This window comes from Beta vulgaris, chromosome 4, assembly GCF_026745355.1.
Source record: "Beta vulgaris subsp. vulgaris cultivar EL10 chromosome 4, EL10.2, whole genome shotgun sequence".
Taxonomy (NCBI): domain Eukaryota; kingdom Viridiplantae; phylum Streptophyta; class Magnoliopsida; order Caryophyllales; family Amaranthaceae; genus Beta; species Beta vulgaris.
This window is the reverse complement of record NC_079205.1, coordinates 46,709,378-46,735,081: the sequence shown is the minus strand read 5'-3', so window position 1 is coordinate 46,735,081 and position 25,704 is coordinate 46,709,378. Positions and strand designations below refer to the sequence as shown.

The window sequence follows — 25,704 nt, the reverse complement described above, 5'->3', positions numbered from 1 at the left end:
GTATACAAGAAGTATACAAGAAGTATACAAGAACATTAATCAAAACAAAGATGAAAATACAAGAAATTATATACAAAGAGAAGTATACAAGAACATTAATCAAAATAAACAAAGAGAAGTATACAAGAACATTAATCAAGACAAAGAGAAGTATACAAGAACATTAATCAAAACATATAAACAAAGAGAAGTATACAAGAACTTTAATCAAAACATATAAACAAAGAGAAGTATACAAGAACATTATAGATCTGAAAATACAAGAACTACCTCCAAACATTAACCTAATAATGTTTAAATACATAAAACAAAATCCTAATACATAATTTAAGGGAAAAAAAAAATTCGGAAAAACTTAAAATGGCTATTTGGAGGCTTAAACGAACTCGGATGGCTTAAAAAGCCTAAACATCACGGCATAGCAGTGAGTTTGACTCGTTGGCCCGTTCCGCTTCCGAAAAGGTATCACAATAGGCAATCGGACTCCGTCGCCATGTTTAGTACAAATCATTTCAAGGTTTTTGTCGCAAATGTTTATGGGAGTTTTTGAGAGAGAAGAGAGGATGAGAGAGAGAGAGGATGAGAGAGAAGGAGGAAAGGAATAATGAGGGACGTGAGAGAGGAGAGAGAATGAGGGATAATATATTTGACGAATCCCCGCTCAATATTTCAAAGCCCGCGATTCCGAAATTTCAAATTTTTTCAGGAAGGGCTGCGCTTTTTCAAAAAAGCGCATCCCTACTAAGCAGAAGGGCTGCGCTTTTTAAAAATGCGCAGCCCTTCACTTAGTAGGGCTGCGCTTTTTTAAAAAGCGCAGCCCTACTAGTGAAGGGCTGCGCTTTTTTTAAAAAGCGCAGCCCTTCTTCTTAGTAGGGCTGCGCTTTTTTAAAAAAGCGCAGCCCTTCACTAGTAGGGCTGCGCTTTTTAAAAAAGCGCAGCCCTTTCTGTTTTTTCCCCTAGTGAATTTTCCTATTTTAAATTAGAAAGGGTTATGATTGAGGAAAATCTTAATAGGAATTTTTTTTTTGTTGAGTTAAGGGCTAAAAAGTCTTTTTATAAGGAAAACACCATAGTTCCCCTCTTGTCTTATAAATAGAGATGAGCCATGTCATGTGTATGATCGTAAAAGGTAACTCATAGTTGAAGGGGTCCACATTGCACATATTTGATATCAAAATTCCAAAGAAACAAGGCAAAACTTTATTAAATTGTCATAACATGAAGAGTGGAAAACCGAATACACTTTCTTAGAGATATTACATGAAAATCTGGAAAGTCTCTCAAGTTTGAATTCAATTAATCACAGCTATATGTAGGAATCTCTGTTGCTCCACGTTTTGCTCCATTAGTACATTGTGGGTGCTAAAATGTAGCTACCCACCAACCACCTTTGTAGCCGTTATTCCTTTGCTCGCGCGTGCTAAGGGAGGAAGTTTGTTGTGCTCCCTAGCTAGAATCTAGGAACTACTCAGCATCTGCGTTCCTTATTTGTAGCGCTGGGAGTTAGAGAACGCTGCAGTTCAGTTTGCGTACATGTTTTCCTGCACATAAGCCACTAACTCCACTACCATTATGGAATCTAAATTTGTTCAAGTTAAAGTTCCATAATCTTGAAATCATACAATCATGTAATGAGCCGTTAATATAAACAATTAGTCTAAATAACTTAACTTTGATTAAACTCATAATCAATTCTCCATAAGTTATTTGAATAAGCTAATTGTGAGATATGATAACAAACCTAATATAGATTATTTGAATAAAAGCGAATTAAAGACATAAATCAAAACAAATAAAAACAACTAAACTAGATTAACTAAAATAAACCAAAGTAAATATTTGTCATCATCAAAATAGTGAATACAACAAAAACGAAAAAAATAAACCCAGATCTGGAAATTGATGATGTCGAATTTTTGATGAGTTGTTGATGATGAAAACAACGGTGTTGACGAGCGACAGCGGTGATGAATTTTTGACGAGCGAAGTACAGACGAGGGACGAGCGATGGAGACGAGCGACGGAGATTGAATTGACGAATTTTGATGGGATTTGATGATGAAAACGACAGTCGATTTTGATTTTGATATCTAAAAAAGAATTGATTTCATTCAACGTTTGATCCAAAGAAGTTGACGAATTTTTCTGAGGGAGTTGATGAGAGGGGGAAAGGAGAGGGGGGTAGGCGCCGTGATGAGAAAGAGAGAGAGAGGCGTTTTAGGGTGAGAGAGTGGAGAGGCGTTGAGCACGGGAGAGAGAGAAAGGGGTTTAGGGTTAGAGAGTGGTGTTAGGGTTAAAGAGAGGCGCTGAGCATGGGAGAGAGAGAGAGGGGTGTTAGGGTTTGTGAGTGGAGAGGCGTTTTTAGGGTTTGGGGTTATAAGGGAAATGGACTGGGCGTGGGTGGTAAGGAAAATGAGCGCTGGGTCATGTGAATTGGGCTGGAGTTTCATTTTTTATTTTAGAAAAAATAAAACAATCTTCTGTGATCTTAGGAATCGCATCAGATTTTCAAAAACCGCATCAGATTTAAAATCTGATGCGGTTTTTCAAGTACTGTATCGGATTTTGTTTGCCAAATTTCCCTCTTATTTTTTTTGTTGATTTTCGGATGCGGTTTTACAAAAACCGCACCAGATACTAAGTGGCATATAAGGTTTTTTTCCACTAGTGCACACAAGTTATTTAACAACATGTTCGACTTGCAGTTTTGTGTAAAGGCATGCCTACACCATGCCTAGTAGGGATTCCAACAGGGTACTCATATGCATCCTCATTGAGAGACTTGATGGACTCCATAGCAACTTCATAATCAAACTGAGGACACAAACACAAATCAATAAGTAAACACACAAGTGTTGTGAAGTTTAAACACAAAAAAAAGTATTTAATAACTGCATAGGCTAATGTCATTATGTGAGTTATGTCCCTCGTTGCATTCAAAAATAATTATTTAAACACGGTTCCCGTAAATTGAAGCTTGCTGTTAGCCCATATGTACGTTACGCAATATCTTATTTCAGCTTTGGGTACTACAGCATTAAAAGCCTCCAATCCCTACATAAGACTACCACTAATAAAAATTAAATAAGAACAAATACACAACAACAACTTCAACAACAATGAACCAAAATGAAAATGAGAAATACCTTTTGCCTATCGAACATAAAGGTCCTTCATCACCACGTAATTCATTCATTAGCAACTCCAAGAACCAACACTAAGTCTCTGTATTTTCTACTTCAACTGTAGCCTAAGAAAATGAAAATATGAAATGAATCAAATCACTCAATTGCTTTATCAACCACTTCCTTGAACTTGGACTTCGCTTTATTCACACCATCAATTTGTTTTTTCGCTTCACCTCCTTTATCATTGGTTAATATGTTGGGGATTGAGTCACTTATGTCTTTTACCGCTACTCCCGTTTTCATGTGAAATAATATTTTATTATACATTAAATTCTTGGACAATCACATGGATTACTGAAAAATTTTCTAACAATGGATTTCAATTTAGGAACCTTTTCCAGATGCTTCAAAGTTCCAATAATGAATGAGAAAGTATCTTTTTTCACGTGGATTATTTTGTTTTTTTTTTCTTAAAAAAAAGCTACACAATTAACTAACAACTATCTACTAATTGTTAAATAGGGCCAATATATATATATAAAATTGTACAAGTTTATCATATATCCGGGTGTACACTGAGCATGGTACATACACATACAATGTTATTTTTTATGCTCATTACTCATTTTAAATCATCCAAATGAGCAAAATATACTAAAGAGAATTTCAAATGAGTATAAATTAGTCTTAGTTTACCATCCACATGATAAACCCGATTGTATGATGAATGAACGAAATATAAAAAAGTAATATATAAAAACCCAACATATAACCTAACTATATATATATTATTATATTGAAATTTTTAGCTTCCATATAATATTTTATTGGTTAAATGATTTTTTTTTACTAGATATACCACTTTTCTTTATACTCCCTCTAGACTTTATTAGTTTACCCCTCTCTTTGGAGTACACTAGAATTTTTTGCAAGCGATGCGTGCTTGAATTTTTTTTCGAAAGAGAATTCGATTTTCTTCAGCATAAGAGTCAAAATTTGAACATTAGATATTCGAAGTATAATTGTTTTTAGTTGCAAAAATTGATTGGTTTAGTTTTTGTCACTTAAGTCTCTCACCATTTTTTTTTTTTTTACTTTTTAAAGTTAATTCTATGAACAAAATAGAAATTTCATATTATTTTATGATTTCGAAATTATAATTTTTTAGTTGATTTTTGAATTAAGTACAGTACTTAAATTGTAAAGAAAGTGGACACTTTGATTTTCAGTCAATTTTTTCATAAGTTGTAGTTTGTAAGTGAATTTTTAAGTTTTTGTAAAGTTTCCTCATTTTAGTGATTTGCATAACGTAAATTATGCGATTTTATGATTTTAGTTGACTTGTGAGTGATTGTTATAATTATATTTTTGGTATTTTTGTTTGAAACCCCCTTTGATTTGTAAGTGAATTTGTAATTTAGAATGAGAAGGGGGCAAAATAGACATTTCAAAAGAGGACACCATTGCTCCTCCCTTCTCTTATATAATAGAGATTTGTCGAGACACTAATTTAAAACTTAATATCTCTAATTTTCGATAAGCAAAAATTACAAAAAGTTGATATTTGTATAATACACGTTGAGACGAAGTTAACAAGATCTCACATGATCATATTTTTCCTTAAATACAAATCACAAGAGATATTCGAAATCATGTATGTAAATAGTGTCAAAAGTCAAAATAGGTAATCAAATAAATACGAGAGGGAGTATTTGACAGAATAAAAGAATTTCGGAAGGGCCTTCTTAAGAAGAAAAATTGGAACCGGAGGCAAGAAGCTGTAGTGGAACTCTCTCAGAATCTCTTTGATATTCTCCTGCTTGTTTTGTCCGCCATGGCTGCCGAATCTGCTTCTGCAATTCAAAGAAGCCAAGTCTCTCTCTTCTCTTTCAATTCTACTTATTGTTTTAATTCTCTTTCATTATAATTAAATTACTAATCTTTTCTAATTGTAATGAATGTTTAATTAATGTGAAGGTGGATTTACTGGAGCATATAGATTGGAGAGGGGTTGAATGTCTCAATCAAAGCGGCACTCACTCTGTTGCTAACGCCCTCAAGCAGGTTTTGTGTTTTCTCCTTCCATCTTATTTTGAAATATACTTAATTCAGAATTAGGGTAGAGAATAAAGAACATATTATATCAAATATGCTGAAGAATTGTGTTATCCTTTTTGGTTTATTGGAAATTAAGATGCCAGTATAATGGGTATGTCTATGACAAGGGGGGAGAATCGGATTTTGGACTTGTTACCTAATTGCTAGAGAGGTGGATTTTGGTGACACAGGGAACTGGGGAAATTGTTTTTTTTTTTTAATAGGAAAGGTGCAATAAAGAGGGAAATTAGGAGAAAATTAGGAGTGAAACAGTTGTTAAGGCATACAATTGTTTTTGAAGAAAGAGAAATTCTGGTAATTGAAGGTCATACAGCCTCTACACTAGGTGAAAACAAAGTACAATCTAATCAAATCATTGCAAATTCTTCTGCGATGTAATTCTGATGACGATGAACCAAATCTGACAATAGAGCATAGCTCTCTTTTGTGGGCTGAATCAAGCAACCTTCTATGGGAAAGTCTATGATTTTGACATAGTTTTGATATTTGTCAAGTGGTATTGGCTCCTTGAGCGAAATGTGAATAAGGGCAGTTTTCATATTATAAACAAAACTGATATATAAAAGGTGGTTTTTCACAAATTTCCAACTTTAAATAAAGGACAAGTGTTGACACAATGAATTATTAACCATGATACTAAACTATGTTTGAACTATTTAGGAGTTCATAGGCTGCCTATTGCGTTATCAATCTGCTTGATCTTTACTTGGGCTTCAACTGTTATTGTGGTGTGCTTTAATAAATCTTTTCTGTTGATGAACCAGGGTTACCGCGAAGATGATGGCTTGATTCTGGAGAGTGATGCTGATGAGCAACTTTTGATCTACATTCCATTTACCCAAGTCATAAAACTGCATTCTATTGTCGTTAAAGGAACAGAAGAGGAAGGTAACTGTAATTCACTGAAAATTCTTACCTTATGATGAAAAGCAATGAAAAAGAGGAATTGAGAAGAAAAAGTTGCACATCTTGGATTAAATAATTGCGCTGGTTTTGTTTTAGCGTATGCCAGTACTAGTAGTCAATTACTAATGTGATATTTGAACTTTATGTTTGATTACTCTTGTTGAAAATCACAGCGTTAAGTGTATTTTAAGTTCGGGATAGGTCCTCTACTCCTCTCGATCAAGTGATCACACAATTTTGGTCTATATGGTTGGTCATGCTTTTCTTAGTCGTGATGGTACGTTACAGAGGGGCTATTGGGGTTACGGCTTAAAAGGTTATTGGTTTTGAGGTTTTAGAGAAGTTTGATTTAGTTGATGAGAGGATTCTTGATCAAGTAGACTTCGGAAACACTTGGTTGGAACAAATAAAATTTTATGGGGACATTGCTTTAACACATTGGAAGTCGAGTTTGATTTGTAGGTAAAAAATCACTCAGTTTTTTCCTTTGACGAGATTTGGTGAAAGGTGAAATCTGTTGGTAACAAGAGTTGTAGGCAAAGGATGAGGTGAATGCTGATTACAACAAGAGCTTTTGGTAATTTAAGTGATATGTTTGCTAGATCCTCTTTTTATTTTTTGAATTATTATCTAATGTAATGATGTAGCTTACTTGGAGAATGCTGAATAGTGGTTCAAGGCTTTGAGGAGTTGCAGTTGATGATTAATGTTAAATGTTCAGGGGACTTTAACTTGTAGAGAACCGACAACAACTATATGACAATTTCATCCCAAGCTTGTAACCCTAAGGACAACATTGGCAGTAGATCTTTTATGATTGTCAACAAGTATTCTCTTCCTTCATATGCTTCTATCTAATGCTATATGTTCTTGCAATCTCATTTTGTTCATATCATTTTTAACGCCCTCTATTCAAATAATCTTTGGCCTCCTATGATTTGTTCTAAAATCTCTGCGATCCATAATATTCATTTCCTCTACTGGTAGCTGGTACATAATCTAGATGTCGCATATGTTGGATGTAGTGCTTCAAATTAGTAGTCAAATAGATGTTGTTAGTTACAACAGATAATACTTCTTTACATTTAGGTATTGGTTTTGGGAGTTAGTGTGATAGTGGAAGATATCTATCCCACGTTTTTAGTTGTAGTAGTTGCTTATTTGCTGGACTGTTAGTTTCATTCAGTTGACTTGCTTTCTCTATTTAAGGCTAGTTATAATCACTTTATGAATTGGATTGAAATAAACTCATGTTCTACTTCCCCCCTCTCATCTCTATTATAATTACAATAGCATCTGCCCAAAACCAGTGTGGTTGTTTCCCCCTTATCTTAATCTTAATACTCTTAATTTCAACCTTCCTTTGGATTTTTTCCTTTTTCATTTATTTATTAGGGTTTTCCAATACATCCATCTTAGCATTTGCATCTCTGCTACATCCATCTTCCAAATTTGATCCTTCTTTGTTTTCCCAACATTCTAACCCACATAATAGCGTGGTTTAATAACATCATTTCCCTTTAACCTTAGAGGTACGCTAGGGTCGCGTGATAATCTAGTTAAACTTCTCCATTTAAGTCACCCAAAATTCATCATGTGATTAGGTTCATGTCTTGTTTAGCCTTTCCCTCAGGTGTTCGCTTATTTTACTTGTTTTAAGAGAGGATGGCCAATGCGATAAAGCATCACCAGAAGATAGATCGATAAAAACTTCTACAAGACATACTATTGATATTCTACGACCTTTTTACTCTTACCCAAGGAAGAGAGGTAAGACATGGAAGAAATTGTTTCAATGGAAGTTGTTTCTTGTTATACTGAATAAATGAACACATTGGAATCTCGTGCGGAAGTCCTCCTCCCCCCTTATCCATTTATAATTTCGCATGCTAGTCAATCTCTCCATCCATTTGATGGTACTTAAAGCACTGACTTTGAGGTAACACCTTACCATCTGGTGTCATTACTTCCTCGTGTGGTTCCCTCTTAGTTCTAAATTGGCGTTCCGTGTACTCAGTTTTATTGTTACCTAGCTTAATTATTTAAAACATGAGTGCTTTATCCTATTATTTATATAAATAAAAACTAACTCTTATACATTGCCCAATTCGAAAGCTCCGTCACGTTCTTCTCCCTTCTTTGGTATGTGCAGTATCATTTTTCTAGTCGCAATGTATGTTTCCCCATTCATTTTTTTGGCCAATCTGACAAAGAATCGACGTAACGGAAAATTTGCTAACGTGGCGAGTTAGCAATACTTAATGGTTGTCGTGACTGATGTGGATCACAAACCCACTTTGATCCAACTCTAAAACGTGCCAAAATCTTGAGAAAAAGATCGGATCTTAAATGCTTTCTTGGATGTTAGATTTGATAATTAAATGAACAAATTGAATTCTTTTGTTGGTTTTTGTATATGACTCCTAGTATGCTTAAAGTAAGAAAAACCTATTTCAAGTAGATAAGTAAGAACTTACAAGCAAAAGACTGTATAGAATCCCAACAAGACTAGGAAACTATAAAAATCCTAACAGAACTAGGACTTTACTAAAGAGATGGGATCATGGTTGATTTCACATCAGCGACGCTACGAAATGACATTTTGCGTAATGACAAATTCGAAATACGTTATATAACGGGTGTTACTTAACGGAACGGAAGAGTTTTTATTCCACAGGACCAATTGCCATTATTGATTTCATTTTCTAAGCGAATTTCATGGGATATGCAACATTAAAAAAAATCAACCGGATTCTCTTTACATGTCTTCTTGAAAATTACAGGAAGAACTTAGTAATTTTATAAAATCTGTATATTGCTGAAAGTTTGCTTTGTATACAGGTGTAGGTGTATCTTGTAAATTTTCCTTGAATTTTAGAAGTTGGCGAGTTAAATACCAAATGTCTTGAAGTTTTGAGCTAGATGAGTGGATTCATTCTGTGTGTTGTGGTAGATATAATGTGTTGAAAATTTGTGGGAGACATACACATACACTAGTGATCAACGAAAGATGTTGATGTTTTATTGCTAGTTTCTGACAACTAATGGTAATTTTTCTAATGAAGCACATTTGAGGTCATTTGGGACTTGATATAGTGCTAAGTAGAGAGAATAAGCAATTAAGCATAAATAAATTGCTCGACATTTTGTGACAAAGCTAGACCGTATCCTACTTCAAAGTTGCTCGACATTTTGTGAACTCTTTCTCATTTTGATGATGACATGCATGAAGTTATGGCTGTCTGATACTATTGCTTTCACATGTTCTTGGCCTTGTGGGTGCTGCAAACAGCTAATGTCATTGCGCATGTGCACCTTCATTTTCAGGTCCTAAAACTGTCAAACTTTACTCAAACAAAGAGCATATGGGATTTAGGTATTTTCTCATGGTCACATATTTTTTTGGAAAAATTGACATGAATAATCTCAACTTTCACCAGTCTTCTCAAAATAATCCCAACTTTGGATTATTTTAGAATAATCGCAACTTTAGGGGACACCTTCTCAAAATAATTCGAACTATTAATTTTCTATATATCTTAGACCTAAAACAGATTAGTATATGCAAGAAAAGTGATAGTTTGATTTATTTTGAGAAGATCCCCTCAAAAGTTAGGATTATTCTGGAATAATTCAAAGTTGGGATTATTTTGAGAAGACTGGTGAAAGTTGGGATTATTCATGTAAATTTTTCCTATTTTCTCTTGTCTTAGTTTATTAAGAACTTTTTCTTTATCTGAGCTCTGCAAATATCTATTGCAGTAATGTAAACGACTACCCTCCAAGTGATACAGCTGTTCTATCAGCTGAGAATCTCAAGGTGACTGCTTCCTGTATATCTGAAATCTTTTTTGTTGCTGTTGAGATTTAACACTATTTCATTAGTAGTCATTACAATGGTTAATATGTTTTCTATTGCAGGGAAAGCCAGTAGTATTGAAGTATGTTAAATTTCAAAATGTTCGCAGGTATGATCTATTGCTGACATAACTTTTTATAATATATTCTATGCAACCACCTTGTGCTGATTTTCATTTTAATTTGATTGTTGGAATACGTGGATCAGCTTAACAATTTTTATTGAAGATAATCAATCTGATTCGGAGATGACTAAGGTCCAAAAGATAGCCCTGTATGGAACAACGTAAGTTTACCACTATTATCAATAAACTTCTTGACTTTCTTGGTGACTATTACTCTTGATAATCTGTTCTAGACTTGGGTCCGCCTATATTTTGGCTGCTCTGATATGTCCACTGTTTGTATAATATTGTTGTGCAAACCTCTGCTTTTATGCTCTTCTTTTATACATACTTGAGATTTTTGTTTCTTTTTATTATTCTTTCTGATTTTTTTGGTGGGGGTGTAGTATTAATAGAATATTGATGGAAGATGTTTGATCTTCGTTGAAAGCGTTCGTCTGATGACCATAATTTATTGTCAAAAGTTAACCAGAAGCATTCTCCTACGAGATTACGTGAGGTTAGAATCAATGATAAGCTTGTAATAATGAGAAATATAAAGGGTGTTGGTAATATGGTTTTCTTGGATGATTGATTTAAGATGGGGAGCCAAACGCTACTTGAAGCCTGAAACATCATAATGCAAAAAATTTTGATCTTGTGATAAGGATGGAGGTAGATGTATCCTGTCCAGAGTGACGGGATTGCTAAATTCAGGTCATTGCATAACTATTCGTGAGCTTGTTGTGTAGATCACTAGTTCTTGATATTGATCACGAACATCTTGTGCAGACGGTAGAGGCACACAACTTGAAATGATTGTGCTCCAAAGAGGCCTAATATTAGCCGCTATCATTATGGACAATGAGCGTCTACACATGGTATTGACGTATTTTTGCCAATTTCTAGTTTCCTTTGCTAGTACTAGTAGTGACTAGAATACCCTTTGGTCCATGGTGCTCTAAAAGTGAGAGGCCTTAAGATGTATAAATGCTCATTCATAGTAGCTCTCTGTGAAGCATGGATACCCTTCCCAAGTGTTTCATCCCATACCCGGGACGGGTAGGGAAAAAGAATCCCCACAACGTTTCTGGAATGGTGGGTACGACAAGTTTAGTCTGGGACGTTTATGGCAAAGGGTGGGGACATCGAGTGCCGTACTCCGTGCGGGGATGGTTAAGGGGAAAAAAATATCCCCACGAAGTTTCTGAAATGGTGGGTTATGGGTACGACAAGTTCAGTCAGGGATGTCCAGGGAAACGGTGGAAACGTCTGGGGATGGATGCAGATGTTTCACCCTTTGCTTCTCTCTCTTAGCAACCAGCCAATCTGTACACACTGGGCGACAACCATTAGTGATCAGCATGCTGCATCCTCACTCTTCATCCTCTCCGTAGTCGAAGTTTGTGGCTGGTGGTTCCTGCACTGTTCTTTCTTTTTATTTTACCAGGTCTTCTATCTGTCTCTTTCTCTTTGTTTTTTTTTTGTTATTTATGACCTTTTCTCTGACTCGATTCGTGCATTACCACCTTTTATATTTTTCTTTTAATTTTACCACATTAAGTAGCTCGTCCTTAGGTGAATTTTTAGGCCAAGTGGATTCCAATAGCCAGTTCTTTTTTTTTGTTTTCTCTCCCTTTTCCACCTGAATCGAACTCTATCTGAAAATTGATAACGTTGAAGGTGACAAGTATGTAGCTAAGATGAAGAGGGGACGCGAGAGTAAGCATAGCATGTTACCATTACCATCCTCGTGGACTGTCTTATATTGTTACTTGTATCTTCATTAGCTGCCAGTAAGCCACATTCATTATGTATATCATTCGCCTCTGCCCTTAGATTTTACTATCCTTGTTTCTCTGAATGCTGTTGTCTGAGCACAAAGCATTGCCTTCTGCCAGTTGATATGATATTGTTTCATGACATGACATCTTTGTGAATAAGGTAGCTGTAGGTTCTGCAACATGATGTGACATTTCAAGTGCTATGAAGTTGAGGCCAGGGCCTATCAAAGCCATGGGGGTAGAAGTAGCTCTCCACATTAAGTGTGGGTGAGATTTGACAATCTATTGTGCAATTGGACACTTGAGGCCTCTAATTGAGCTCTGGAACTTAAAGAGTATTCGTTTGTCCATTGGCATATTAAGCTTCAAAAAGCAGTGCGGCGTTAATTTAGCTTGAGGAAGTGGTCTTACGATGTTAGATTAATTATATCTTGTTCATTTATTGGTATTGCATATTTCCTTCCAAGCTTCATTTTTTGGCATCTTCAAAGTAGTGTGGATGTGTCAGGGTAGAGGTGTGAATGGCAAGACCTATATAACTATCTATGAGTGCACATGGTACTATTTACTCCTAAGCTGAAATCTTCGACTCTTTAGAACATTGTAGGTGTTGCTTCAGGCAAAACAATAATCTGATCAAGAAAACTTTCTGATCATGGTACATCCCTTGATTAGTTTTATTTCTGATAGGAGGAGTTTTTTAGTTAATATTTAGTAAAATCTTGATGTGTTTCCAGCTAAGCTTAGGTGCAAGAGGTTTGTATTTACAGTCATGATTCTGCAGCTTACAGTTTGTGAAAATTACTAAGAGCATATTAAGACACCGGAGCACATGTGCATTTTGTTTTATTCTCCAAAAAACCATGATTTTCTCGCTTCCCTTCATTTTATTCTTTTGTTTTATGTTAATACATCTGTGATGATAGATAATATAACCTACATCTCCATTCGCTCTCGCATTGCAGCATGCTTATAAGAGTTTGTCTCTTTCAAGGTGCCAAGTATTATTTGGACACCGGAGCACATTTGCATTTTGTTCACGAAGAAACTCCAAATCTGCAAGAATGATGTGCAAAATTTGCAAGAATGATTTGCAAAATTTGCATACCACTTTAACAAATTATCCCAAACTCACCTAAAAATAGCATTCCACCAGAGTTCCCAAATGCCCCCTCTTTTCCAGAATTTTTTGAAAAAACATGCATACAACATTTATACTTCTGGCAGCCTATTTGTTTTATGAATGTAAATGGCATATATAGATTCTTTTATGTAGCATTATTGATGTCAGTGTGTGCCATGCTTGTTGTCGTGTTCTTAAAAGCATTTCCAGCATATTTGCTTCATTTGAGAGGCAAACTTCCCATATGAAAAAAAGAGATGAAAACTGATTGTTGTGTTCAATGTAGGGTTGAGACAACTGATATGAAGAGTTTGAAGAAGATTGAGGACCAGCATTAGAATGCTGTTGAAAGAAAATGATTGAACCTGAAAGTATTTTGACCTTTCAGCCTTAATTATGTTTTTAGATATTGGATTATACTAGCCATGTGGCTGCTCATGAAGACTTGTATCCAAAAGCTGTGACATCTTGTTTGCGAGAGTGGCAAGGATATGTTGAGCTTCATAGTTCTTTGACGTGCCATTTTTGGTCTTACTGTCTGAACTATGAACTGGACAGGCACTGGCTGTTTTGATGCAAACCAACCTTGACCAAATACGTATTGTGTCTGGTCAATGGTAAAATGGAGTATAGGTCCATGATCCGGTCCGAGATTGGTCTAAGTACCATGGGCCGGATCTTTGAATTCAAATTAATGTAGTTCTCATTTCCTTTTTTCCTTATTTCCTTAATTCTTACCCACCAAGGTGTTAACTTTATAATCTATTAGGCATAAGAGCGAGTGGATCGAAATACTAGTCGATACAAAAGGAGGGCATGAAAACAGAAACAATATTTAGTGAGTGAACTAAAATTGATTTTGTTCATCTATGGTAGATTTTTAGTGAGTGATTTATGTAGCACCGTGATTGTGGAAATCATAGTATTGATAGTTAAGTTCTTAGTGGAACTTGTGACTTGTGAGAGTGAGTAAATAATAGGTTGTGGTAAAAGGTTTTCCCCTATTAGAGTGAAGATGTAGGTAGAGGTTTTTCTTCTTATATTGGGATAAGCAATTTCCTCACTAAAATCTCTCGTACCATTCAAGTTCCTATCTTATTAGATTTTCTTTGCGAAGTACTGATAACTTTCAATATAAGCTCAATTCACCTCCGAAGTTAAACAGTTGAAGTAAGATTCTTATAACATGCAAAGTTTTTACCAACTGAATATTGATCGGGTGACAAAGTACAACTTCAAGGTTTCATGCGTAATGGATAAACTAAAGGTGTGTAACTTTTTTAATAGGTAAGAAGAAATTCTATGAGTTACTTTTGCATAGGGTTCTCATCTAAAGACTCATTATAAGCAAGATGTCCCTCAATCCCCCCTTCCCTACGAGTCACAAGCAAATTGATTGAAGGTAGAAATTGAACTATAGATTTTGCTAGAGGAAATGAGAAAGTTTATTGTTTGAGTCAATTCCAATCCTAATAAAGATGTTTAACTTAGAAAACTAGATAATGTACAAGATTGTTGCGACCTTGCGATTCCAATTTACCATCTCCAAACTTTGCCTCTACGTTATTCTTTGGTTTGAGGAAAATTGCTACCAAATAATAGTATAAGTTTCGGAACCGACACCAAACGAATCATGCATGTTGGAAACAAGAAAATAATCTAATATGTTAGGTCTGTATTCTTTTCTCCCAATTCTTTTTATTATTATTTTGATTTTTTAAGAGAGATCTACAAGAATAATGATGTAGACGAGATTTGATTTCACGTCTTGGGTATCAAATTCTAAGAATTTAACCAACTAACCTAGTTGATATCGACACTCGCAATTCTTTTGTGATAATTACGGTAGGTGTATACCAAGCAAGAGTTGATTTAGGGATAAAGGTGTGATCTTATAACTTCAAGGTTATGGAACCAAATCCCACTAAGAGTTCTTTGGAGGTGAGATTTTCTTTTATCAGCCCCTCTAACCCAGTCTCCGACCAACAAACTGGTTATATTCGCAAGAGGTAGCAATTTAATAAAATATTTCATCTTACCTACCCAAAAAATAATAGGAGTAATCGTTTTAATTATCCCTATATATGAAATATAAAACTGTATGAAGTATGAACAACCAAGGGTGGCAAACTTTACCAGAATATAATCAAACTCAGAAGATAATTGCATGTCGTAATCGCACCTAATGAATTAAACAATGTTCTAATAATAATAAAAAAAAAATATTTACGAATAAGAAAAATTGAATATAAAAGGTTGTCTATCAAGAGTCAAGCCCCTACCAAATCGTGCGGAGCAGTATATGATCACCAAACAAATAATGCATACCAACCTCCTCTTAAAATATATATACATGCATTAACAAAATGTGACTTCTTCATTTGTTTTATCAAAATTTTAAGCCATTTGATTTTCCATAATTAAGGAGATTCAATCGCATGCATTACCTTTCTAACACAGAAAAGCTAGACTTTTCACATTGATTTTTTTTTATTTGTTATCAACTTTAATTTGTTGAAACGAATTAGTACTACAACGTAAACTAAAACACACAGAAGAATGTTAGAAAAATTGCTGGCAAGAAGTTTTATTAAGCTTGAGTGGAAGAAGTTTGGATTATGGGTACTTTTTAGCTTTTTGGTCGTCACAGTAAGCCTCTGTACAGTTCTCAAGCCTTACATGGATCCTTTGCCTCTCTGTAAGTTTTCCTTGTTCTTTGCCTTCTTTTTATATGATAAAATGTTTATGGTATATGTTACTATATTTTTATTCTATTATTTTATATAATATGACTTTTACCTTTGTTGATGCATAACTTTTTTCATTGATAATACATAGAATTATATAAAGTTGATAACTTATAATTAAAACACTAAGACCATATAACATGTAAATGTATCTTATAACAAGATTTCCGTAACAAGGTTATACTTTACGGGTAAATAGTACAAAAGTACAAAAGAGCATAGATCGATACGAAATTAATGGAGTACCATGGTGGTAATTTGAACATACAAATACTAATATGATCAAGGAATTTTCTTTTTGCGAGTCTTTGATGAGTGCGACTGTGCGAGATTGATGGATTGCGAGAAGGGAGCAGGTGGTAGGTTGACGCCACTGAAACGGGAAATGAGCAAGCCAACTATTAGCTCCTTTATTTTGTTTACTCTCTAAATTAATGCGTCTACGGTCTACGTCTAACCGACCTTGCTTGGTCTTAGCATTCACGAGCTTTGCTTACTTCAGAGCCTTGAGACTTGTTAAATTTGGTTTAATTTCAATCACCTTTCTCATTCGTCATTAGAATATATTTATACAACTTAAGTAGAGAGTCCTACTTCAACTCAGATGAGGAACAACAATCCTATTCATAATACATATCATATAATAGAGTCCTAACACCCTTCCTCAAGTTGGAGAGTGCAAATTTCGAACGTCCAACTTAGATAACGAAATTCAAATTGCAAATATATTCTTATTGAAGAAAATATTTCAAAAAAAAAAAGAAAAATAATGCACCTTCATCTCTAAATATTAAAAGTGCTAAATTTTTTTATTACTTTAGAGCTATTTTTTCTATCAATTATGTATTTCGTACATCAATACACGCATCAGGTATATGTAAAACTAGTGGAATTAGATAAAGGGGATTGGGGGAGTGATGATATATATACACCTATTGTAATATTTATTGGATGTTTAATTTGGTTTCTCTATGGAAAAGAAACATGTGGGAGCAAAGTTGGGATGTGAGAACGATAATACTCCATCCGTTTCATTTTAATGGTTACATTTTCATATTTTACACTATTCACAAATTTCACTTTGACCATCATTTGTGATTTATACACGGATGAAAATATAGTCATGTGAGATCTTTTCAGATTTATCATAACATGTATTTTATTAATATGTACTTTTTATAATTTCTACGAATACAAAACTAAAGATATATGTCCTCAAAATTTTGCATTGACATGCGTGAAAAGTGTAAGTGTGTAGATTAAAATGAAACGGAGGGAGTAATTAGGTAGAAATGGTTACCATCAAGAAGTGGAAATCATTATCCCACGAGTCATATAAACATGTAATCATGAAAATAGTATTTGGGCTCGGGCATTACCCCGGGTTAGTATTGTGTTTTCGAACTTGATATGCATTTTTTTCCATTCCCACTAAAACATATTAAGGAAAATTTAACATTTAAAAGGTATAAATATAATAATGTGGATACTTAAAGCATGATTAAAAGTTGGTTGAGATGGTAATTGTTTTATGTATAATAGCAAGAGGTCATGGGTTCAAATCACATTAGATAATTCTAGTGAATTAACAGGAGGTGTCACATATCATATATACATTGTCACGCACACCTTTTGATATACTTGAAATTGTTTTAAATAAGTCAACCTTTTCGTGGTCTTCCAATTTCAAGTCTAACTTTTGATTATTCCTAGTCAAGTCAACTTTGTAACACCATTAACTTTAATTAAGATAAATGATCGGTAACCTGATAATATAAATTGATAAATAAAAAAGTTTACCAATTAACCCACCCATTAACCCACCCAAAAACTGAAAACCCACCCATTAACCCATCCAAAACTGAAAATCCACCCATTAACCCATCCAAACCCACCCATTAACCCACAACAACACCATCCCCACCCCACCCACAACAACAACAACAACCCAACCACGCACCCCCTCCCCTTCCCCCTTCGAATCCCGCGCCACCCCCTCCCTTGCCGGAAATTCGCTCCCCTCCCCTTCCCCCTTCGAATCCCGCGCCTCCCCCTCCCCTGCCGGAAAATCGCTCCCCCTCCCCTGCCGGAAAATCGCTCCCCCTCCCCTCCCTTCTAATCCCGCGCCTCCCCCTCCTCGCTGGAAAATCGCTTCACACTCCCCCACCCTGCGACCGCGCCTTCCCCTCCTCACCCTTCGAATCGAATCCCGCGCCTCCCTCTCTCCCACCCTCGTTTCTGCCCAGAAAGAAACGGAGGAGGAGGTTGATCTGAAGGACTACGGTTGTGGGCTTCTGGCGAGAGTGAGGGAGGAGGACGGAGACGAGTGCGCCGGCGAGAGTGAGGGAGCGGGAGGCAAGGGGGCTGCGTGGGGAGTTGGAAGGGTGCTGGTGGGTGAGGTGGAGGAGGGGTGGAGGTGGGGGTGTGTGGGAGGAGGAAGGGTGCTGGTGGGCAAGGTGGGGAGGGTGGGGGTGCTGCTGGTGGAAAGGCAGCAGGGGGAGGGGAGGAGTTGGGGGGGATGCTGCTGGTGGGGGTGCAGGGGCAGGGGAGGGGTGGGGGGTGCAGGGGCAGGGGAGGGGTGGTCTAAGGAAGAGGGAAGAGAAAGATGACTAGAGAAGGGGATTATTAAGAAAAAAAAATAGCAAACCAATCATTTGGTGACACGTGGCATATGTAACCTGCTAAATAGGTCACAAACAGGTTAAAACTCAATAGAAGAAAATAGCCCTACAAGCCTACCTTGACTAGGAATAATCAAAAGTTAGACTTGAAATTGGAAGACCACGCAAAGGTTGACGTATTTAAAACAATTTTTCCTTTAATATATTTATATAGAGAGATGGAGTAACAAATCTCAATGTGGAGGATCCTCCTACTAATTATAAGTACGATGGAGCATACGGTGATAGCCAAGTGGTTGGCGTGATTATTATCCCTTAGTTGCGGAATGAGGAGTTGAAGCTCATCAGCAGAGGTTTGGGGAGGATAATGGGTGTTAGGGTAGTCGACTTTACCGTAGCTTCTTGAGCCACAGATAGACAAGAGCTAAGGATATACTTGTTCCCAGATTGTGGCAGATCTTGACCAACAATTTAACAGAGGTCGAGTTGATAAATTAAAAGTTTTAGTGTAAACTTTTAAATGATGAATAAAAACACTAATACACACAAAATATAAATATATTATTATTAATGGCTACAAAGAGCTTGTAGCTAATGTAATAAATCAAGATCTCAAAGGTGTAATTTTTAAGAAATTGTTTCCATTTATTTATTGATTTGACCATTATGAAATCTTCAAGAAATTGAAGGTATAGTTCATTAGCAACTAAAGAAACTACTCCAATAAAAAAAACTAAAGAAATTACCAAATTACTTTCTTAAGTAAAACAAAAGAGAAAAATTTATATTTTATGATTGTTAGGAAGGAGTTTGAGGAAATAAAAAGTACTATTATAGTTAAATAGAAAGGGAAGTTTTTTTTTTTTTTTGAGAAGAAGAATAGAAGATAGTACAATCAATGGAAAAGATTTTTCTAAATTAAGCAAATTGATAAAGCCAAAGATAAAGGGGAAGAAGAAAGAAGTAAAAAATAAAGAAGGAAAAGAAAAAAAGAAAAAAGAGAAGCACTTGAAGAAAAACAAAAAAGTCCAAATGTGTTGATGCAAGGTTCAAACTTGCAACCTTAAGCACTCAAACTTTCTTTTACACCTTATTTCACTGCCACTGTGCCACAATTTGTTTTGTGATATGGATTGCAGTTTGCTTAATTTATCAGTTATGGGGGCCAAGCCCCCACCCGCCCCTTCTATCATCGGCCACTGTGCCCAGAGAAAAGGTACAATGGTACATATATATGGCATAATTTGTCTACCTCCATTTCTTGATAATCTAAGCAATATAAAACGAGGGATGATAAATGTCTAATTGTTAGACACATGCTAATGTCTAACAGCCATGTGGCAGCACACAAATGACACGCATGTCATGATATTGTTTGTCTACAAAAATATTACTTTTGTAATTTTGCAATTTATATATTTCAAAAAATAAAAAATATACCAATATTCATATATTTTTATTCTCTACTGATAGACACCCATTTTGATATAATTTCATCATATTTTTATTTTACGCTTCACTAACTATTATTTAGATTTGTGAAAAAATCAACACAAACACTATTTGTTTAAAACAACATATGTTGTGTACACAAACAACATACGTTGTGTACACAAATACTATTTGTTATACGCACAAAAACTATATGTTTATCATGAAATTCACATATTTTTATTCTTTACAATAAACATTCATTTTGATATAATTTTATCATATTTTTATTATATATTTCTCTAACTATTATTTAGATATGTAGGAAAAAAAAAATACAAACACTATCTGATTATACACAAACACTATATGTTGTTTGTGACTTTATGTATAAACCAATAGTGTTTGTGTATATACAAATAGTGGTCATATTATTTTTTTTACATATCTAAATAATAGTTAGAGAAGGGTAAAATAAAAATATGATGAAATTATATTAAAGATGAGCGTCTATTTTATAGAGAATAAAAATATATGAATATTAATATATATTTTATTTTTTTTAAAACATATTTTTTGAGATATAGAAGTTTCAAAATTACATAAATAATATTTTTTAGCCAAATAATATCATAACACGTATGCCATTTGTGTGCTGCAACATAACTGTTAGACATTAGTATATGTCTAACAGTAAATATTTATCATCCCTCATATAAAACTCATAAAATTTAATTTATGCTGCTGGACTATGGACAAAATATGAAGGACAACGTAAGTGAATGGGAGACCAGCCAAAAAAATGTAATAAAACTCTTTTAGGCAAGTTACCAAATTTCCTGTATCTCATAATTAGGCTTTTATGGGCATGTACGAATGTTACTAGCTGGATTAACTTTCTATTCTTTGATTTTTCCAACAGGGGCAACCAATTTCACAAGGCTAACAAAGGAAACAGGTTGGTAATTACTTTATGGTAATGTTTACTTTGTAGAGTTTTCATAAAACTCTAGAGGATCCGGACCCGTAGTAATTAATGGTGGTAATGATAATGAAAGTAAACTTATGAAGAAAATTTGATGCTAATATTCATGGTGATGTTTGTCCATCCTCAAGTTCTTCTTCTTCTTCATAAATTTCCATCATTACTTAGAGGTTGTATTAAGAAACTTGACAAAAACACATATTTGTCGACAAAGTTTCATCATCGTGACTTGTGAGCATTGACATGCATGAGACGACCTTAACTAAGTTATATAATAATTTATTACGCTGACCACCATTTATTACCATCTATCAATTAAACGAGTCAATAGTGTATGTGGACGAGGACATTGTTGAAATTAAGAACTTACATAGAAATATAGAATAACAATGCAATATATTAAACTTGATTCATAAAACTGAAGTACATCTAACCTTTAAATAGGTGGATAACAACAACATACTAAGCACAATGAAAGCTAACTAACTCCTAACTTTAAGCATTATAAATCCCATAATAGTAAGTGACTCACTAACTATTAACTAAGTATACTTGACTAATTCAAACTCAATAACTTTTTTTTTTGACAGGAAATAGTAGCCATATTTATTAAGTTTGAACCATATCAGAAATTACAAGAGTGTTAAGTTCGTAAGGAACTTCTTCCATCAACACCCGCATTTCTCTATATTCACGGCTTAAGTGAGCCATTTTATGAGCTACCATATTCCCTAGCCTACTAACGTGATTGGAACCAATACAATAGCAATCAAACTCAATAACTTTTTGAAACTAAATAACAACAACTTCTTTAGATATTTTCGGACACAATATCCCAACACACCCCCTTGCTTCAATGTCATTAATTTAATTAGCTTGACCTTCTTGCTAGACACTCGACTCCCATATGGCGATGGATTTCGACTTGAACTCGACATACTTTGATCTCAACATGAACACTTAATCGCACACTCAACTTTAGAAGAGCTTGTTCTCTTCCTCTTCGACCTTTTAAGCATAGTTGTTTTGTTCACCACCTTGCTCGTCTCTTTGCTTATCCCAACACAGGTCTTCTTTGTGACCATACCTCTTGTTCTCTTCCTCTTCGACCTTTTAAGCATAGTTGTTTTGTTCACCACCTTGCTCGTCTCTTTGCTTATCCCAACACTGGTCTTCTTTGTGACCATACCTCTTGCAATAGTAGCATTAGATGCTAGTCATACTTCTTGCGGATTGACACGCCCACCACCTTCTTCAGAACCACGACTGCGACCACATTGACCATAACCACAACCACCTCCACGACCCCCAAAGCTACCTCTACCGTGACTACAACCTTCTTCATGTGCACCCCAATCTTGAAAAGGATGCCCCTTCACTTGTAACACTTTTTGTTCAACTTCCTCATTTTCATTGGACTTTGAAATTTTATCCTCGATTATAGGCGAAAAGAGAACCCATTAACTCATCAAAACTATAAGTGGACATGTCTTTAAACTCCTCAATAGCAGCAACAACATGGTTAAAACTTTTATTAAGGCTCCTCAAAACTTTACGCACAACAGTTGAGTCACTAATATTTTTGCACCAAACGATCTCATTCGATTAACAATACTAGATACCCTAGACAAATACTCTTGTACAAACTCTTTTTCTTTCATTTTAAGTGATTCAAAATTACCCCGAATATTTTGTAACTTAACAGAAATTACCTTGATATCACCCCTATATTCTGTTTTTAAGATTTCCCAAGCTTGTTTCGATGTCTTCGCGGAGGAAATTCGAGGAAAGATATCGTCAGCAACTGGCGATTGGATGAAAACAATGCTTTTGCATCCTTCTTATGATTTTCACGCAACTTTTGGTTAGATTCCACCGATGGCTCGGTCAATTCGACATACCCACCTTCGACTATATCTATTTGACCATCATTTGCATTTTGGTGCTCCAAAGGTGATATTTTTCACCCTTAAAAACTGGAATTTATGGTTGGAAATTTTGGTTAACGCCATTGACTGTCATACTTATGGTCACTGTGTTTCACGCTAAAAAACTCACAACTTTTTAAAAAAAATTTATGGCGTAGGATCGAACCTGAATTAGCTCAGATATATACGATGTTGAAATTAAGAACTTACATGGAAACATAGAATAAGAATGCAATATATTAAACTTGATTCATAGAACTGAAATACATCTAACATTTGAATAGACCGATAACAACAACATACGAAGCACAATGGAAGCTAACTAACTCCTAACTTTAAGCCTTGTAGACCCACTAACAATAATTGACTCACTAACTAATAACTAAGTATACTTTGACTAATTCAAACTCAATAACAAACTGAAACTAAATAACAGCAAATGTATTAGATATTTTCGGAAACAGACATTTGCAAGGGTAATCAGGAAATTATATTTCCTTTTCTGGTATATGAATTTGGGAACTAACGTCGATCAAATTGATATTACTCTAGCTAAGTAGCTAGCTAGCTAACATCGAACTTTCATACTTACTAGTAGAACTAATTAATCACATTCAATAACATTTTGTAGATGATGTCTTCCCACAAGAGAGATTCGAGCCATTCTTAGCACCAATGTGTAATTTTTCAGGCGAAAAATCAGACTTTTGCGAGTTAGAAGGAGATATAAGAATCCAAGGGAACTCTTCAAGCATCTACTTTAGTTCCTTATTCCAAGTAGCAACCACAGAAGAGTTACAAAATAATACATGGGGTATCAAACTTTATGCTCGAAAGACAGATAGATACGTGATGGGAAAGGTTAAAGAGTTATGGCTTAAACCAATATCATCATCATCATCCGCTCAAGAGATGCCTCAATGCACCGTAAATCATACACTTCCAACCATTGTTTTTTCCACTGGTGGGTATGCCGGAAACATTTTTCACGACACAAGTGATGTCTTAATCCCCCTTTATCTTACTTCATTGCATTTTCATGGAGAAGTTCAATTTGTCTTACAAGAGAAACATTCATGGTGGATAAAACGACATGAGGTCTTACTAAAGGCATTGTCTAAGTACGACATCATAGACCTTAATCGCGACAAAGAAACTCGATGCTTCAAGTATGCAATGGTAGGTGTCAAGTCTCACAAAGATTTTGGGATTGACCCTCAAAAGTTTCCATATGGATTGACATTAAGGAACTTCACACAATTTATCAGAAAAAGCTATTCTTTACAAAGAGAAAATGCAATCAAGATAACTAAGAAGGATAGGAAGCCAAGACTTCTTATCATTTCGAGGAAGAAGACTCGAAGTATTTTGAATGAGAATGAAGTTGTCACAGAAGCTCGAAACTTAGGGTACGACGTGGAGATTATTGATGCAAGAATAGACTTAAAGTACTTCTCCAAACTTGTGAATTCTATTGATGTCATGGTTGGTGTTCATGGAGCTGGTTTAACAAACATGGTTTATCTACCTGAAAATGCTGTATTAGTTCAAGTGGTTCCTTTAGGGTTAGAAGCGATATCCAAGATGTTTTATGAACGCCCTGCTAGAAATATGAATCTCAACTACTTAGAATATAAGATTAGTGTAAATGAAAGCAGCCTCATTCAACAATACCCTATTAATCATCAAGTGATTACCAACCCTAATATAGCTAAAAAGGAAGGATGGTTGAATTTTAAGAAAATTTACATGGACAACCAAGATGTAAGGTTGGATATAAGCAAGTTTAAATTAGTCTTGTCAAAATCACTAGAACTTTTGCATTAGTTGATAAGTTAAGATTTGTATACTTCTGTATTCTTTTGTAAATCAAATTTCACTTATATTATACATTTATCGCATATGAAACTATAGTATATTGCTTGTAAATGCTTAAAGTAGTGATATGTGATAAAATATTCTCAAATATTCTATTACTTTCAAATGAAAATCTTCCATTTAGGCTGAATGTTGAAATGTCATAACTTCTTATGAAAGGCATAATCTTTGTCATTACCCAAGTCCAAGTTTTGAGTAATAGAAGAGAGGAAAGCATAACCACTTTTAGTATATCAAGGGTGATTTAGGATTAATTTTTTTTTATGCCAGAAGCTGAATACTCTAAATTTCGTTTGAAATGAAAACATTACACTTCATGACCATGGAAATATCAACATTAGAAATTCTAGATTTTGTTTGTAATATTCCAATTCCAACATTAGTACAATAATTAGAAAGGAAAAAAGAAGAAGAGAATTATCAACAACTAAGCACGAAAACACTAAAAATTCGTCGGAAAACTCTTGAATTTTGCGTCGGATTTAATCACTGGTGTTAAGCTAGATATATGTGCAATTCTGGAAATCAAAATATTCTAGAAATAATGGACTTAATACTAGTGAGAATATAAGAACAAAGAATCGTATTGATTATAAAGAGTTTGGCCACTAGACCATATATAGTCTTGTTTATGTGTTTTTGGCACAAATCGTTTCTTTAATTTAGCTTTCAATTCGGTCCAAGTTTCAAGTGGTCGTTTACCTTTTGTTTCACGCCTAGATTGAAGTGATTCAAACCAAAGAGAAGCATACCTTGTAAGCTTAAGCGTGGCATAGGAAAAACGTGTGTGATCCTCAAGTTGTTTGTGTTTAAACAAACGTTCCATTCTCCTTTCCCAACCCAAGTATGTTTCCGCATCCTCATCACCATTAAAGAATGGTTGGTCTGAAAGTTCCAATTCCTCTTCTGTCCTTCGGTTATTCACACTAGAATTAGAAGTAGTAGGTCGAGTGCTTCTCAATTCATGCATGTCACGCTTCAATCTAAGCATGTTTGCATTTGTAACAGTTTGCATCTCCATGAGATCCGCGAGTTGTTTTGTTAGGGCTTTATTCACATCCATGTCTTCCGGCATGTTTAAGGATGTATAACC

At 34.9% G+C, this 25,704-nt stretch overlaps 2 protein-coding genes and 1 long non-coding RNA gene across 5 annotated transcripts; all 3 read left to right on the top strand.

The window, feature by feature from the left end:
• Positions 1-4,841: 4,841 nt before the first annotated feature.
• Positions 4,842-13,743, top strand: LOC104891120 (PITH domain-containing protein At3g04780). 3 transcript variants are annotated; one of them, XR_007273502.2, is made up of 9 exons: positions 4,842-5,001; positions 5,106-5,192; positions 6,011-6,134; positions 9,480-9,528; positions 9,915-9,972; positions 10,074-10,120; positions 10,219-10,296; positions 12,063-12,165; positions 13,308-13,743. XR_007273502.2 is itself a non-coding variant. In XM_048643208.2 (8 exons), exons 1-8 carry the CDS (start codon positions 4,963-4,965, stop codon positions 10,911-10,913), a joined length of 489 nt encoding a protein of 162 aa, XP_048499165.1. In that variant the 5' UTR covers positions 4,842-4,962; the 3' UTR covers positions 10,914-10,928. The 3 variants fall into 3 exon arrangements, 2 of the variants coding, with proteins under 2 accessions (XP_048499165.1, XP_010675071.1); XM_048643208.2 differs by lacking the exons at positions 12,063-12,165; positions 13,308-13,743 and adding an exon at positions 10,907-10,928; XM_010676769.4 differs by lacking the exon at positions 12,063-12,165 and having other exon boundaries at positions 4,843-5,001.
• Positions 6,144-8,934, top strand: LOC130591276 (uncharacterized). Its single transcript, XR_008969080.1, has 2 exons — positions 6,144-6,729; positions 6,874-8,934. It is a non-coding gene; the product is annotated as an uncharacterized LOC130591276 (long non-coding RNA).
• Positions 13,744-15,342: 1,599 nt separating the features above from the next.
• Positions 15,343-24,560, top strand: LOC104891154 (alpha-1,3-arabinosyltransferase XAT2). Its single transcript, XM_010676813.3, has 3 exons — positions 15,343-15,719; positions 20,743-20,778; positions 23,365-24,560. Exons 1-3 carry the CDS (start codon positions 15,581-15,583, stop codon positions 24,558-24,560), a joined length of 1,371 nt encoding a protein of 456 aa, XP_010675115.1. The 5' UTR covers positions 15,343-15,580.
• The last annotated feature ends 1,144 nt before the right edge of the window (positions 24,561-25,704 follow it).